This window comes from Elephas maximus, chromosome 2 (assembly GCF_024166365.1).
Source record: "Elephas maximus indicus isolate mEleMax1 chromosome 2, mEleMax1 primary haplotype, whole genome shotgun sequence".
In the NCBI taxonomy this organism is placed as follows: Eukaryota; Metazoa; Chordata; class Mammalia; order Proboscidea; family Elephantidae; genus Elephas; species Elephas maximus.
This window is the reverse complement of record NC_064820.1, coordinates 4,202,528-4,220,415: the sequence shown is the minus strand read 5'-3', so window position 1 is coordinate 4,220,415 and position 17,888 is coordinate 4,202,528. Positions and strand designations below refer to the sequence as shown.

Here is a 17,888-nt window from a genome sequence, read left to right as displayed (position 1 = left end):
AGCATTCTGCATCCCACTTTGGAGAGTGGCGTCTGGAGTCTTAAACACTAGCAAGCGGCTAAGATGCATCAATTGGTCTCAACCCACCTGGAGCAAAGAAAAAGAACACCAAAGACACATGGTAATTATGAGCCCACGAGGCAGAACTAAAACCAAAAACCAAATCCACTGCCGTCGAGTCGGTTCAGACTCATAGAAAGGGCCACATAAATCAGAGACTACATCAGCCTGAGACCAGAAGAACTAGATGGTGCTCAGCTACAACCAATGACTGCCCTGACAGGGAACATAACAGAGAACCCCTGAGGGAGCAGGAAAGCAGTGGGATGCAGACCCCAAATTCTCGTAAAAAGACCAGGATTAATGGTCTGACTGAGCCTAGAATGACCCCAGAGGTCATGGTCCCCAGACCGTCTGTTAGCCCAAGACAGGAACCATTCCCAAAGCCAACTCTTCAGACAGAGATTGGACTGGACTATAAGATAGAAAATGATACTGGTGAGGAGTGTGCTTCTTGGCTCAAGTAGACACATGAGACTATGTGGGCAGCTCCTGTCTGGAGGCGAGATGAGAAGGCAGAAGGGGACAGGAGCTGGCTGAATGGACACAGGGAATACAGGGTGGAGAGAAGGAGTGTGTTGTCACATTAGGGGGAGAGCAACTAGGAGTACATAGCAAGGTGTATATAAGTTTTTGTATGAGAGACTGACTTGATTTGTAAACTTTCACTTAAAGCACAATTTAAAAACATTGAAAGAAAAAGCACAAGCCCCCCACCCACCTCGTGGTCTGTCCGTCACAGCAGCTTCAGCGGAATGAGACAGAACCTTCTGCAATTGCCTGGCTGTCCATGGGGATCTCTAGACCTTGCCACACAGCCAGATTGTGGACAATGCGAGAGTAGGCAGCTGTCTGTGGAGGAGGGTGGACAGAGATGGGGTGAGCTGACTGCAGACGGGGCGAGGAGTGTCTTCTCTAACATGGCTCCTCACGCCTGACCTTGTGCATCTGCCCTGCCCCTCCGAGACCCAGATGGAGCCCAGGAGAGCACTGAATAGCTCAAGACAGAGCTGGGTCAGTCCAGGGTTCGGAGAGAGTGGGATGAGAAGTTCACAAGAAGGGACAGAACACCCTAAAGGACAACGGCGTGCACTGACCAGAGTTCTGAGACAGTTTGACAGCTCCATGTTGTTGTGGTTATAGCTCACCCCGCCCCCAACTTGTGGTGAACCCATGCACAACAGAATGAATTGAGACATAGTCCTGCACTGTGCTCATGATTGGTTGCAAATTAGACCGTTGTGATCCAAAAGGTTTTCACTGGCTGATTTTTGGAAGTAGATTGCCAGGCCTTTTTCCTAGTTTGTCTTAGTCTGCAAGTTGGACTGAAACCTGTTCAGCATCATGGCAACACACAAGCCCCCACTGGCAGCCAGATGGTGACTGTACATGAGGCGCGTTCACTGAGAATCCAACCTGGGTCTCTGCACAGAAAATGAGAATTCTACCCCTGAATCCCAATGTCTCACAGCATTAACCTAGAAGCACTGTTACGCCAACAAGGAGCTGCTTCCCACCACCCCCTCATCGTCAGGATGGCGCTCACTGGTGCCCGCACAGAACCAGCACAGCCCACTCCCTGAGACCAGCCTTCTCTGCTGGCAATAGCAGCACCTACAATGATGGACCAAGAGATTTCATGTGACAACCACACTCTTAAGTGGCAGAGTTTTTCCCTGTATATTTCCACGTGTTTTAGGAAAGAAACACCCATGCAAGTAGGTCAAGAAATCAAACGACGGATTACACTGAGCAAATCTGCTAAAAAAGGACCTCTTTAAAGTATTAAAAAGCAAAGAGGTCACTTTAAGGACTAAGGTGCACCTGACCCAAGCCTTAGTGTTTTCAATCACTTCATAGGCATGCAAAAGCTGGAGGGTGAATGAGGAAGACCGAGGAAGAATTTATGCCTTCGAATTATGGTGCTAGTGAAGAATATTTAATATATCACAGAGTCCCAGGAGAACAAACAAATCTGTCTTGGAAGAAGTACTGCCAGAATGCTCCTTAGGAGCAAGGATGGCAAGACTTCATCTCAGGTACTTTGGACATGTTATCAGGAGGGACCAGTCCCCAGAGAAGGACATTGTGCTTTGTAAAGTAGAGGGTCAGCAAAAAAAAGGATTGACACAGTGGCTGCAACAATGGGCTCAAGCATACCAATGATTGTGAGGATGGTGCAGGACTGGGCAGTGTTTTGTTCTGTTGTACATAGAGTTGCTGTGAGTCTAAGCCAACTTGACAGCACCTAACAACAACAGGAAAGAAAGTGCCTTCTATGTCAGGAGCAGCCCTTCCACAGTTACTCAACCCAAAACACCAAACCCATTGCCATGATACCCCCACGTGTCTGTCAGTTTGCCATACCGTGGGGGCTGAAAGTGAAGAGGACTTAAAGCACTTACTAGTGAAGATCGAAGACCACAGCCTTCAGTAAGGATTACACCTCAACATAAAGAAAACAAAAATCCTCACAACTGGACCAATGAGCAACATCATGATAAACAGAGAAAAGATTGAAATTGTCAAGGATTTCATTTGACTTGGATCCACAATCAACAGCCATGGAAGCAGGAGTCAAGAAATCAAAAGACGCGTTGCATTGGGTAAATCTGCTGCAAAGGACCTCTTCAAAGTGTTGAAGAACAAAGATGTCACCCTGGAGACTAAGGTGTGCCTGACCCAAGCCATGGTATTTTCAATCACATCATATGCATGTGAAAGCTAGACAATGAATAAGGAAGACCGAAGAAGAGTTGATGCCTTTGAATTGTGGTGTTGGCGAAGAATATTGAATATATACCATGGACTGCCAGAAGAATGAACAAATCTGTCTTGGAAGAAGTGCAGCCTGAATGCTCCTTGGAGGCAAGGATGGTGAGACTGCATCTTACATACTTTGGACATGTTGTCAGGAGGGATCAGTCCCTGGAGAAGGACATCATGCTTGGGAGAGTACAGGGTCAGTGGAAAAGAGGAAGACCCTCAACGAGGTGGATTGACACAGTGGCTGCAACAATGAGCTGAAGCATAACAATGATTGTAAGGACGGTGCAGGACCAGGCAGTGTTTCGTTCTGTTGTGCATAGGGTCGCTATGAGTCGGAACTGACTCGACAGGACCTAACAACAACAACAATAACATTGCCGTCAAGTCAATTCCGACTCATAGCAACCCTATAGGACAGAGTAGAACTGCCCAACAGTTTCCAAGGAGCGCCTGGTGGATTCGAACTGCCGACCTTTTGGTTAACAGCAGAGCTCTTAACCACTATGCCACCAGGGCTTCCACAGTTATTACGAAAGGAGTAAATGAATGAATGGAAAAACACACACTTTATTTATTTATTTATTTATTTTGACAGAAACTACTCCTTCTTCTAAAATCCTATTCAACCTTATAAAGCCAGGATTGATCACCTACTTTTTTTTTGAAAGAGAATCTTAGCAGCAACAGACTGATGTGTTTTCTAAAGCACAGTTAGCCCTGACTGACTGGCGTTTCAGTCACTGTCTATAAGTATTTGACGCAGTAAGCATTTAGAGTGGATTTTTTTTTCTGTGTAACCGTGATCCCTTTGGGGAAAAGAAATACATCTTCCCATTGTTTCCATTCTCACAGAGAAAGAGGTTCGTTGCCGAGTGAGACAGAGATGTCAGCGAGTGGCAGGTGAGGAGGATGATGGATAGTCTTCGAGAGAGGGATGAAATAAGGCTTGCTCCACACACCGAGGCTGAGGCCCAGGCGTGAGTGGAATTGCATTTTTCCACCCATCAGTGGAGAGGGAGGAAGTCAGAGCCCCAGCCAGGAACTTCTCCACGGGGCTGGGAAGCAGTGTTTAGCTTGACACCCAGTGCCATGAAATCGTGGTCCTTTCCCATACAGATGGTATGGGAGCCTGGTATTAAGTGCAGATAAGAAATAGCCTCTCCTGGTGTGGAGCTTTCTGTAATTCCGTATTAGGACAGAAGGCTGGGCTTGTCCTTCAGCATCTTCCTTTGGTCCCGTCTGATAGTTGGCAGAGCAGTGCCTCCCCTATTTCAACCCCTTGCCCTCCTGAGTTATGACAGCTTGGGGCAGTCATGATGCCCAACGGTGCTGCAGCCTCCCCTCCAGGTGCTATGAGGACCCCTGGGCCAGGCACACAGCACAACTGGTGCCAAGGAAGGACCTGGTGGGACAGGCAGGCTGGGGCTGAGCACTGTGAGCGCAGTGCAGGGAGGCACCCCGATCAGGAGTGGTGGCACCTTCATGGGATGCGGTAAAGCAAGTCCCCATCTGCATGTGGTTGCGGTTCCTGGGAGCACTGCTGGCCTTTTTTTCCAGACACCCTGTCCTGGATGATGCAGCACAGCTCGGTACTTCCCTGGGGAACACATTTTCCAGACTCGCTCTCGGGTTGTACCTCTGCTATTTCCTGGTATCTGTCATCTTCCTGAGGCCGCTCTGGACATCAGACTCACATTTCAGCAAGAAGAGTAGCTCACGTGTGTCCAGTGTGTGTGAAAACGTGTGCATGCATATGAGTGTGTGTGAATATGTATGTATGAATGTGAGTATGTATATGTGAATGCGTGTGTGTGTACACGAGTGTGTGTATATGGGTGTGTGCTCATGTGTGAGACTGCGCGCGAGTGTGTATATGAATATGTGTGAGTATATGTGTGTGAGAGTGTGTGTATGGGTTTGAAAATGTGTATATGTGTGAGTGTATCTATGTGTGTATATGTGAGTGTGTAAGTGTGCGTACGTATGTTGTGCATGTGTGTGAGTGTGTGTACATGAGTGTGTTGTGTGTACATGAGTATATGAATGTGAGAAATAAGGCTTGACGTGTGTGTGTACATGAGTGTGCACATGGGTGTGTGTATGTGACTGTATGCATGTGTATGTGAGTGAGTATGGGGGTGACTGTTCGTATGAGTGTGTGTATATGTGTATATATGTGAGTGTGTATACATGAGTGCGTGTGTACATGGGTGTGTGTGCATGAATGTGTGAGTATACGTGGGTATGTGTGTTTGCATGTGGGTGTGTATGTGAATGAGTCTGTGTGTGAGTGTGTGTTTCATAACTCACCGGAAAGAAGAATTCATTTTCTGTCAGAGCTTTGATCTCCTGAAGTCACAGCCTCACTCAGGTCTATCTCAGCCTGTGATTTTCCAGTTCCCCGGGGGCAAAGGAGGATGCTTCCATTTTCTCTTTGGTGGCCCAGCTCCTCGGAAGCTGTTGGCCCTTGGTCTCCCCGAGTGGCAGGAGGGCCTCCTCTGTCCTTGCCTGCCGGCACCCTCGTTACATCTCTTGGGGAGATGTGCCAGGGATCACACTAGAGGGCCGAGGCTCCCGGTGACTCCCCTCCACCCTGGCTGTGGAGACGAGCACACGAGGCTCCACACTGATGGTTAGTTACTAACAACACCTTAGCAGCCTCCGAGAGCAGGGTCCACAGGAACCATGTGCACACAGGACAGGTAGTTTTCATCTCCTTACTCTGATATTGAATGACCAAACTCCCAAGTCCAGTTTAAAATAAATTGTGAGATTGTACCAGGACGCTTTCAACACCTATGTTCACCTCTGCAACACCAACACCCAATAAACAGTGGACAAGAACCGTCAATTATGCAGAAATGGCAAATGATCGGTAAGTCCTGTTCCATTTTCATTTCCAGCTACTGTTTAGAATCACGCCTGAGAGGCTCAGCCTGCTGCCATGTTTTTCTGCCATCGTGACAGTGTCATCAAGTGAATGCCCCATCATCTGGCAATCTCTTCTGAGACACTTCCAAGAGATTTATTATAAACTGCAGAGCTTTTTGAGCCACGTGTCCAAGGAGTGCACCTCAGCCTGCTAGATGAGAAATGCAATGGTGTCATAAGGCATAAAGCACGATATTAAAGTGTGTGTTCACAATTCAATATTATCTTAAAAACATAATTCCAAGATATTTTAAATACCTGATGTATTACTCTCCAACTGCTGCCATGACAAAGTACCACAAACTGGGCGTTTGTTTAAAACAACAGAAATTCATTTTCTCTGTTCTGAAGGCAGAAAGTCTAAAATCAAGGTGTCAGAGGGCCAGACTGTCTCTGAAGCCTCTAGGGGAGGATCCCCCTCTGGCTCTTCCAGCCTCTGGTGGCCCCAGGTGTTCTTGGCTTGTGGCCATATCATTTCAGTCTCTGCCTGTGTTCACATGGCGTCTTTCCTCTACGTCAATCTCTGTGTCTCATTTTATAAGGACACCACTCAGATGGATTGGGACCCACCCTGCTCCAGTACGATCTCATGTTAACTGATAACATCTTCAAAGACCCTATTTCCAAACAAGGTCACATTCACAGGTTCCGGGGGCAAGGACTTGAACATATTTTTTTGAGGGGACACCATTCAGTCCATAACACCTGGGAAGTGTAAAATTTGGAAGTAATGTTAAAAGTAGGCAGTGTTCATTAGCACTTTATTAGGATATTCTGTTCAGTATCAGGCTATCATTTTCCCAATTATTACCACAGATGTAGAAAACTGAAAGAATTCAGAGAAGAATTCCCAAAAAAAATTATGATGCTAGAAGTTAATTCCGTGTGGAAAGTGATGGTAATTTAAGGTGGAAAGAAGAGGGACCCAGAACTAAAATGCTGTCTTCAGTATTTGACTTAGTATAATCAGGGGACGGCATGAGTTTGTTATTTTAACATGACTAAGATGGTGTTGGCAAAGAATATTGAATATACCGTGGACTGCCAGAAGAAGGAACAAGTCCGTCTTGGAAGAAGTACAGCCAGAGTGGTCCTTGGAAGCGAGGATGGCGAGACTTCGTCTCACGTACTCTGGATATGTTGTCAGAATGGACCAGTCCCTGGAGAAGGACATCATGCTTGGTAAGGTAGGGGGTCAGTGAAAGAGATGAAGACCCTCAATGAGATGGACTGAGACGGTGGCTGCAACAATGGGCTCAAACATAGCAACGATTATGAGGATGGTACAGGACCGGGCAATGTGGACCTGGCAGTGTGTCTTTCTGTTGTACATAGGGTTGCTGTGAGTCAAAACCTACTCAATGGCACCTAAAAACAACAACAAAGGTGACAGAACAGGAGAAATTGATTCAAAATCATGATGTGATTCTAGATAGAAGGAGTAAAGAATTTCTTGTTTTTATGGAAAGTTAATAAATACCAGGAAAAGCTAGCAGAAGGGGGTTAAGGAAGCATGGCTGTGTGTCATCACTGAAGTTTTCTGTTCTGTTCTACATGTTCAAGCCATCACATATTGTACAACCTTCTTGTGAGACACAGCTTTCAAAGAGTGTATTTCTACTCATCTGACAGCAAAAATTTAAAGCCTCATGTTAGTTATTTGGTTTCTTCTCTATATGATGATATAATCAAGAATTTTTTGTAGTTATTTTATGATCGAGAGTGCCTAAGACTAGTGACCTGTTTGTCATTCTGTGATTTGTTAATGTTTAAGTCAGTTGTAATTTTTGTCCCTCAAATCTAACTTTGTAACATTTTGGAGTCCCATGTTTTCTAAGCAATTACTCCATTCATTTTCTTTTGATATTTTTTTTTCCCAAAGAATTAGCACATTTATAGCCAAACCAGTGGTTGTGTTGTTTTTGGATTAATTCTTTAGCGTAAATTTTAAAAATCCACTACATTTCTTTTAAATCAGCATTTGGCAGAAAGTTATCAAATGACATAATGGGGTAAGAAACACTAAACTTAACATCATTCTTAGAATATGAGAGAAATGTTCACAAGGATATCCTAAATGAATGCTGTCTTATCTACTTCTGTAAACTAAAACTCATCACCATTGAGCTGATGCTGACTTATAGTGACCCTATAGGACAGAGTAGAATTGCCCCACAGGGTTTCCAAGGAGAGGCTGGTGAATTCGAACTGTCAACCTTTTGTTAGCAGCCAAGCTCTTAGCTACTACCATCAAAGGAAATCAATCATATCAAGCAAACAGAAGCAACAATTGAAATTAGAAAAGTTTTACTTTTTAACCCGTGGATAAGCATGGCTAGTCCTGTGCAGGAAACACATTGATGGATGGATGAGAGGAATCTCTTCAGCCAGGGCAACCTGGCCAAGGCACAATTTTCTGGTTTATCTTTCCATAACACTCCTCTGACGCTTGGGCACATGGCAGATGAGCGAGTGAGGGGCTATTCAACACTTAAACAGTGTGCAGCCACTGAGGGGGAGAGAGATTGAGAGAGACAGAGACAGATTGAGGAGACAGAGAAAGAAACAGGAGTTGAAAGAGAGACAGAGAGGGAGAGAGAGCAAGACAGATGGCGGAGAGAGATTGAGAGAGACATAGATATTGAGGAGACAGAAGGAGAGAGATTGAGAGAAACAGAGGAGGAGAGAGAGAGGGAGAGAATGACGGGAATACTGAGACAGAGATTAAGAAACACAGAGACAGACACAGAGAGACAGAGATACAGAGAGAGATTGAGAGAGAGGGGGAGGGAGGAAGAGAGAAAGAATGAGTGAATTTCTCCCACCTTGCCACCTTCCAGGTGCTGATATTGGCCACCACCCTGTAAAAGCAGATTATCTCTACCTTCTCAGGTTGATCTTTTTGTTTTTTTATTAGACCCCCCCCACCCCCCACCCCTTCCCTACAATCCTGGGAGAGTCCCTCCTCTCAGGCCTCTGAACCCATCATGGTCCTGAGCTGCCAAGACTTCACGAATCACAGATACCATCTCTGACGCCAGTTATTGCGTTCTACCCATCAAATTAATATCCTTTTGTAAAATCAAAAGCTCATATAAATCCATTGACTTGTTTAATATTTGAACCAAGTTGATGAAGATACCACAGCAAACACTCTGAAGGCTTGGCTTCCTGGTGAGGAGCCCAGTGTCTTTATACAGGGTGATGTCACCTTCCATCCGTAATTCTAACCAAGCCCTTCAGCCTGTGCTTTTTACATCTTTAAATTAACATTTAACGGAGGTACATCCATTTTATTTAACATATATCTTGTAGTTCTAGAATTCATCATTAAGTGCGTAGCTCATCAGAAAGCAGGCATTTACTTTTACAGCAACAAGTAAAAAATAATTGATGAAAATACCTCACCACGGGGACGGAGCGGTTTGCAAACAAACGTAGAAGGCCTGTGGTGTTTGCAGCAAAAATATGGTGCTTATCCAAATAGAAATTCCTAGAGTTTCACAAGGAAAGGATGAAAGCAGCTAGCATCTGATAGACACATTGGATTGTCCACAGAAACAAGCCTGCTTCCCTCACATAAGGAACACAGAATTAATGCATTTAGCATCTCCAGACGAACTTATTAATCTAATTTGCACTAATTCAATAGGAAAATCCTTCTTGTTGCTGTTGTAGTTTTTCCTGAGCAATCCAGAAGAAGCTATCCCTCCAACTGCCAATACATCGAACACAAGTTTTCCTGCCTCAAACGATCAGGCGGCTATTCTTCGTGCGCAAAATTTGTTTTTCCTCCCGGTAAGAACGTTTTACTCTCACTGTTATTGTTTGTGTTGCTTCCCTGTGAACTACTAGCTGGTAGAATGCAGGGCCTCCACTTTCTGAGCTGTTCTAGGCTTCACTTTTCTTCTTCGATGTCAGTACCTGAGAGGGCCCTGAGCGGTTAAAAAGCATCAGCCTCTGCTGGGAGAAGTCCTGGTGATAGGCGGGATGGGTTAGACCTGTGTTTGCAGACTTGTAATGCCATTTTTTGGAATCTCTCTGGAGTCCACATGGCTGCTAACTGAAAAGCTGGCTATTTGAGCTCGCCTAGATGCACATCAGAAGAAAGGCCTGAGGATGGATCTACTTCTGAAAAATCAGACATTGAACCCTTTATGGAGCTAGACACATCCAAACTCCCTGAGGGGCCAAACTGCTGGGCTGAGGGCTGTGGGGACCATGGTCTCAGAGGACATCTAGCTCAATTAGTATAACAGAGTTTATAAAGAAAATGTTCTACATTCTACTTTGGTGAGTAGTGTCTAGGGTCTAAAAGCCTGTGAGCTGCCATGTAGGATACTCCACTAGTCTCACCCCTTCAGGAGCAAGGAAGAATGAAGAAAACTAAAGATACAAGGGAAAGATTAGTCCGGAGGGCTAATGGACCACATCTACCATGGCCTCCACCAGACTGAGTCCAGTACAACTAGATGGTGCCCGGCTACCACCACTGACTGCTCTGACAGGGATCACAACAGAGGGTCCCAGACAGAGCTGGAGAAAAATGTAGAACAAAATTCTAAGTCACAAAAAAAGACCAGACTTACTGGCCTGATAGAGACTGGAAAAACCCTGAGAGTATGGCCCCTGGACACCCTTTTAGCTCAATAATTAAGTCACTCCTGAGGTTCACCCTTCAGCCAAAGACCATAAAACAAAACGAGACTAAAAGGGGCCACCAGCCCAGAGGCAAGGACTAGAAGGCAGGAGGGGGCAGGAAAGCTGGTAATAGGGAACCCAAGGTCGACAAGGGAGAGTGTTGAAACGTCATGGGGTAGTTAACCAATGTCATAGAACAATATGTGTACTAACTGTTTAATGAGAAGCTATTTCGTTCTGTAAACTTTCCTCTAAAGTACAACTGAAAAAAAAATGCATCAGAGCAAAAAAGAAAACCTTACGGAGCACAGTTATACTCTGACACACATGGGGTCACCGTGAGTCAGAATTGACTCAACAGCAACTGATTTGATGCGATTTTAATGTGGTCACTGACTCTTCTTGCCTTTCTCCTCTTAACTGCTACCACATTTACAGACTACATTCCGCCATTAAGGAGCCCTGGTGGTACAGTGGTCAAGGTTGGCAGTTTGAACTCACCAGCAGCTCAGCAAGAGAAAGACGTGGGGACCTGCTCCTGGAAAGATCACAGCCTAGAAAACCCTATGGGGCAGTTCTGCTCTGTCACATGGGGTCGCTCTGAGTTGGAGTTGACAACACCCAACAACAATATCCCACTGTATAGCACTCAATTACATGTCGCTGAAGTTCTGGGTTCGCAGCTTATAGATTTTGCTACTTGTACTGTGAATTCGCGCCATTCTTCTGACTCTTAAATGGTGAGGACAGCTCGTATTTCTCCCTCTCCTTTAACGGCCAACACTGCCAGTGATCTTATCCTCGAGAAATTCTTGCTGACTCATTATAACCAGAATCATGAAGGAATTAGGCTGAAATTTCAAAACTTTTTAACGCACCCGTCTTTTCAGTGAAAAGAATTAAAGCAATTGTTTCCTGCTTAATAATTTCTTTCTTCCATGTATTGTTTGTGGAAAAAGAAAAATGTTGTCCTTTGATACTGTCCTTTTATCTTCTGAGAGATCATCTAAAAGTGGCATAGGTCACTCCCATTTGGCTTTTGTCTCACATACACTCAACGTTTTGAGACCCCTAAATGATTTGGGGGACTAAAAGTGAAAATGTAATATGTATACTTCTTTAATATCCCCACTAATGTTTTAAAGCCATTGTTGTTGTTGTTGTGCCATCAAGTCAGTCCTGACTCTTAGTGACCCTATAGGACAGAGCAGAACTGCTCCATAGGGTTTCCTAGGCTGTAATCTTCATGGAAGGAGATCACCAGGTCTTTCTTCCGAAGAGCAGCTGATGAGTTCAAACGTCCAGCCTTTTGGTTAGCAGCCAAGTGCTTAATCGTCGTGCCACAAAGGCTCCTCAATGAGGATTAGACATATTTTCTCTTTAGTGAGGTAAAAAGTAAGACACCAGAAGGATTTGTGATGAGGATGTGTTGGCTGACACCTCACAGCAGGCAGTTTGCAGCCCTCTTCTTTAGAGAAAGATTTAGGTGGATGGTGTTGCCTGATACTTCGTCTTTGAACCAATGACATCAGAAGCCACTTGATGATGGGGTAAACGGTGGAGAGAGGGAGCCCTATGGAGCAGTCCCCATCCAGCATTCACATGGCATTTTAAATTTAAAGGTTTAAAGATTCATTCTCATGGCGGGGGGGGGAAATATGAGTGCCGAAGAGTGTTAAGAAAAAAATCTCCAAATCTGCCCATCCAATATGTTTGGATGGAACTCAGGTCCCCATGGATGGCATCGCTAAAAGCAATAATGAAGTGAACTCCATCTAGGGAAGCCTGTGTATCACGTATTTTCAGTAGAAGCAATTAATTAGAAGCCTTGGGTGGGGAAGGCAGCATTTACTCAGCCTTAAACAATTCTGAAAAAACACACAACAGACCCTTTAAGCATAGGTAAAATTGAGCCCGCGGGCCACATTTGTCCCTATAATTGGTCCTAAGGAAGTGGATCATGGTGGGCTTTGCCAAGGAAGGCCTCATGCTCAGGTACTGGGAGCATCTGCAAGGGAGTGGGAAAAGGGCTGTGTTCATTGCTGGTGGCCATGTGAAGTGATAGCACTTTTGTTAATGGTAGTTTATAATAGCCATCAAGAAGCGGGAAAGCCCACACTTCTGGCCAAGAGACTGTACTTGTGATACTCCATGTCCCTTAAATGCTGTCCCTGTAATGAAGAGTATTCCTCACTCTCCCATGCCGAGGGAACCCATTTTCTGAAGGGTGACTCAGTTGTTGGAATCCAGGGGCCACCAAGATCCTGCCATCCATTGAGGAATTGCTGATCTTTGGAAGCAGACACGCCAGGTCCAGGTCCTCATTGGTAAGGGATTGATATGAATTCCTGGGTGGCAGCTAACTTGCACCACCCCTGACAGAGAAGGAAGCATGGGCACCACCTCTGGGGCACAGTTTTTGCCTTTCATTTCTTCCCTGTGAAGAGAACTAATAAGTATTCTTTATGTAGATGGTCTTGGATAGGGAGATAAAAGTCAGAGCTAAGGATGACAGAATAAAAATTTGTACGTATCTTCTTCAATATAAAATATATATATATATTGAATTGCCACAGCCGCCAACCAAAACGTTGACAGTTCCAGTCCACCAGGTGCTCTTTGGAAACCCATGGGGCAGTTCTGCTCTGTCCTGTAGGGTTGCTATGAGTGAGAATTGACTCGATGGCACTAGGTTTGTTTGTTTTTATTCAATATAATGGAGTCCCTGGGTGGGGCGAATAGCTAACACACTCTGCTGATATGCAGAGTCACCTCAGAAGAAGGGCCTGGAGATTCCTTCTGAAGTCGGCCACTGAAAACCTATGGGGCACAGTTCTACCCTGACACACACGGGGTTGCCCTGAGTCAGAATCTACTCGACAGCAACTGGTTTTTTGTTATTCAGTACAGTGAAACTAAAATTGAGTAACTAAAAAACTGAGCTGCCTTTTAAAGACAAGGTTTCTCAAACAACAATCAGATTTCCTTTTCATTAAAATTTGTTAAACTTTATTGAGTGCTTTCTCTGTGCCAGGAATGCTAAGAGAGTGAAATAACCTCTTGTTCACAAGACCCTCATAATGTAGGAAAAAAAAAAAACTTCATGAAAATGGCCACTGCTTCCATTTAGTGAGCCCCTCCTAGCATTCAGGGAGGCGCCCCAGGTTTCTCGCCTATCTCCATTCCTCACAACGACTTTACCAGATCTGTCCTTTGACAGATGGAGATACTGAAACACAGGCAAGTTAAGCCATTTGTCAAAAGTAAGACAACTAATAAGGGACTGAAACAGGATTGAGTCCAGGGCTCTGCTGTGTCACTTGTGGTAAACAGAAGTCTCCTCTTTCTGTGATGACAAAATACGGAATGTGTCAGCTTTCTTCCAAACATTTGGTTCTCCCAACTTCTTCTGGTGCCTGTCACCTTTTGGAGTAATCTTGACTCATCCCAGCCAAAGCTTTTAGTTTAAATCCTTTCTGTTTTAGACAGACTCTTCTGATATACATTTGTCTTTTATTTAGCAAAATGTCAGAGCTTCCTTGAGCTTTCAACAGAGTTATCTGTAATGATGCCTCTTAACGAATTGAAGAGTAGAAAAACCAAAAAAGAATCTATATACTATACATGAAATATCTAGAATAGCCAAGTGTGTAGAGATCAAAGTTTATTAGTGGTCACCAGGGGTGGACGAGAGAGAGGAGGAAAGGACGACACCAAGCTGGGGGTATGGAAAGATTCAGGAAGGGTTACTGGGGATGGTTGAACCACGTGACGGGCATAATTAATGTCACTGAGCTGTACATCGAAAGATTGTTGGAATGGCAAATGTTTTGTTTCCTACGTATTTACCACAATAAAAAAAGAATAAAATTTAAAAAAGAATCTATATGCTACAGAAAAAAAAAATTTCAATCCATAAATATATAGGGGCCATATTGTTTTTATTTTCAAGAAGCAAATACCTTATAATGACATGTCATCCAGTATAGTTTTTTCTCTCTTTTTTTTTAATTGTCGGTATATGTGACTACTTTGACAGTGTATGCTAGCCTGGGTCAGAAAACCAAGGGCTGAGTAATTATCCTCTGAGTCTGACGTGCTAAGGCTTGTACCACTAGATCATGGCATAGAAAAAGGCCTCTGCTTTACAGCCAGCTTATAAACTGCCCAAGCAAGCATGTGGTGGTCCGTAATCTCAGCTCCTGCTCCAGCGTTTCTCAGCTAGATCCTAAGCATTGGTCTGACATTTCTGCCTGTTCAGTACTTTATATACAGCTGCATCCTGGGACTGATCTCCTGCTCGGTGTTCCTGCGGGTGAACTATGAGCTGAAGATGCTAATCATGACGGCCGCCTTGGTGGGCTACAACACCATCCTGCTCCACACTCATGCCCACGTGCTGGACGGCTACAGCCAGGTCTTATTCCAGAGGTAAGCTGCGTCCTCCTCATGCTCTTTCCTTCTTTCCAGGGATGATGAGAACGTGAGTGTATGTTCAGTAAATGCAAATTAACCATGTCATTTTCACTGATAATCGTTGTGAGAGAGATTGTCTGAAGTGACAGTTTAGAAAGATGATAGGTGTTACATTATGGATTACATAGAATATGTGTTATCAAATACACTTAGAAGATATGAAGTTGTTTAGAGAGAGGATTTGCGTTGTAAACTGTCTTATATGAATAAAGATAAACTCAGCACTATTGGTGTTTGGGGCCGGACCATTCTCTGTTTGTAGGATGTTTAGCAACATCCCTGGCCTTTACCCACTAGAGGCCTTTCTCCCAGTCATAACAACAAAGATGTCCTCAGACATTACCTAATTGGGTTGAAGAACTACTGAATCAAATATGCACAAAAATACTGGAAAAAGATGTGGTTATATTGACAAGTTGTAGTGCTGAATTTCTAATTATAGATTTCCTAAAATGCTTCTGGGGAGAGGGGTGAGAGTCAGTCCTGGTCATTCCTTGTTCTATGGAGAAATTGATGTCCAAGGAGGGCCTGATTGTGTTGACCCCCTGCCATGAGGGCTGGGTGCTGTAAGAATGGTCTTGTCACATTCACTCACTGGGGTTTGGGAAGGTTTCATGTTATCTAATTATTCCCAGAAGCTTATCATGAATATTTTATTCCCAGCTTGAAAAAAGAATTTATTTTAATCACTCTGGCATTCTCCAACTCACGTCTCAGTAGCAAAACCCCATTCTACACCAAGTATTCGGGTTATGTCTAGACCCGTTGGCTTCAAGTTATTTTCTGTGCGTGCTTTACAATCTCCTTCATCATATTTCCGTGTTGCTTTTCACTTAAAATAAGTGTCCCAAAGATTTGCTTAAATTTGTCCCTCCAGAAAGGGGGCTTGTGTTGAGGGCATGTGGCCACTCACTCCCCCAGTGGTGCCCAGTGTCCATAACGGCAATGTTCTCAATACCTAGGTGTTGAACACTACCCACCCAGTTGCTAACCTACAGGTTGGAAGTTCACATCCACCCAGAGGAAAAGAACACGCTACCGCTAGCTTACTGGTCCCGGGAAGATGAGAGGCACGAGGAACAGAACCACCCAGCCAGCCCACAGCCACCTGCTGTGTGCCACCAGGAGGCCATGGTTGTTACCTAGCGTCATTGTACTACTACTGGATGTTTGGTGGAGTCCCTGGGTGGTGCAAACCCAGGTTAATGTAGTTGGCTGCTCACCAAAATGTTGGGGATTCATGTCCACCCAGTAACTCTTCAGAAGAAAGGTCTACAAATCTATTTCCTAAAAATCACCCACTAAAACCCCACAGAGAAGAGTTCTACTCTGACACACATGGAGTCACCGTGAGTCAAAGCCGACTTGGCAGCAACTGGTTTGTGCTTCTGAAAGGACACGTTTTAGAAGCATCACCGCAGCACATCCTCACCATCTGATTTAATTTGCCTCGTCCTCCACACCCTGGAACCCTAGTAATCTGTAATCAAGCTGAGGCTCGTGGAGTGGCAAACATGGATAATCGTATAAAGGAAATTTGATGATTTCTTATCCAAGATGACAACGAAGTCGAAAGTTAAGTCTCCAGTAATTCCCAAAACAGCCAACCAGACATACTGTAGCATTTCTCTGCTTTATGAAAAGAGCCTCGTGGCATCCCTAAATTGACATAGCCGCCCTGCCTTTTACGCGCAGCCAGCGACGGTAGTACATTTCCCTGTATTAGCTTTAAAGCTCTTGAATATGTTGCACACACTAACACATTCATAAGAAGGAATTAGATTAGGAAGTTTTTGATGGGAGGACACTTACTTCTGGGGAGTAGAATGGGGCACATTAAGAGATACAATCTCTGGTAAGAATCCCAGCAGCAGTCAAGTAGTTAATCAACTTGAAGAAAAGAACATTTTACTTCTAAGACACTTTTTGTTTTATTCACAGTACTTTTGGGCTTGCTCTCTTGGGTTGATCTCTGGAGTAACCTTATGAGCTTTATAATAACCTTACTTGCCTTTACATCCACCAGTAACCAGGGTCCTCTCAGGGGGTGAGCCTGATTCCTGGTTCCTCCTCTTGGTCTTGTGGTTTGGGACTTCTGGCACATTCCCTCCATGAGCGGGCACCACACTCCCAGAGGCACTCAGAGACCTGAGGAAGGAGGAGCACTTCTGACGAAGATGATACTTCCAAATTCACATTTTCTCCAATTCAGTTTAAAGCCAACCCAGTTGAGAGACCCTTGAGAGTAGCCAGTTGGTGGAACACTCCAGAAAGGATATCGAAAATGGTTGCACAAGTTGAAGAATGGGATGGATGACACTGAGTTGTACATGAAGAAATTGTTGAGATGGCATATGTTTTGTTATGTGTATTTTGACCACAATAAAAAAGAAAAAAGAGTAGTTGCCATCAAGTCGACTCCAACACATGTCAGAGTAGAGCTGTGCTCCATAAAGTTTTCAACGGCTAAATTTTAAGTAGATCACCAGGCCTGATTTCCGAGGTGCCTCTAAGGTGAACTCAAACATCCAACGTTTTGGTTAGTAGCCGAGCGAGTTAACAGTTGGCATTGCCCCAGGAGTTTAAAATGACGTCGTGATTTCTCCCGTCTCGGTGCCTGTAGGATATCAAGCCATATTTCAGGAAAAACTGATCAATGTCAATGTTTTCTTTTTCCTTTCTGAGATTCAAGAGCCAAAGAGGTAGATTTCCCCTAGCAAACTATGAATAAAGGTTTGCTCACACTTTCCCTGTTGTACTGATGGTGAGGCAACTCTTTCAGATACGAAAGTCAGATCTTTAAAACAAAAAACCTGCCAGTGGCTTGAGAGCGACCCTCGCTAATGCCCAGCACAGAGGAGCCCTGCATGGAGTGAACCGGTTCACAGGGTGCCTAAGCAGCACGCATTTCTGAGTGAGCTCACCTCTATCTGAAGTTACTTGGTGGTCCGTCCATTTTCTGATTCCTGGTTGTCATATCCATGGCCTTGCTCACTCGTGGTTTCCCATCC

At 44.5% G+C, this 17,888-nt stretch overlaps 1 protein-coding gene across 3 annotated transcripts in view; it reads left to right on the top strand.

Moving 5' to 3' along the window:
• The window catches only part of ADCY2 (adenylate cyclase 2), a 527,505-nt gene that overhangs the window by 445,987 nt on the left and 63,630 nt on the right, over positions 1 to 17,888 (top strand). For all 3 annotated transcript variants that reach the window (XM_049860641.1, XM_049860650.1, XM_049860633.1), the window contains 2 exons: positions 9,439 to 9,558; positions 14,663 to 14,832. In XM_049860641.1, the coding sequence (XP_049716598.1) occupies positions 9,439 to 9,558; positions 14,663 to 14,832 (290 nt within the window). The remainder of the gene's footprint in view (positions 1 to 9,438; positions 9,559 to 14,662; positions 14,833 to 17,888) is intronic.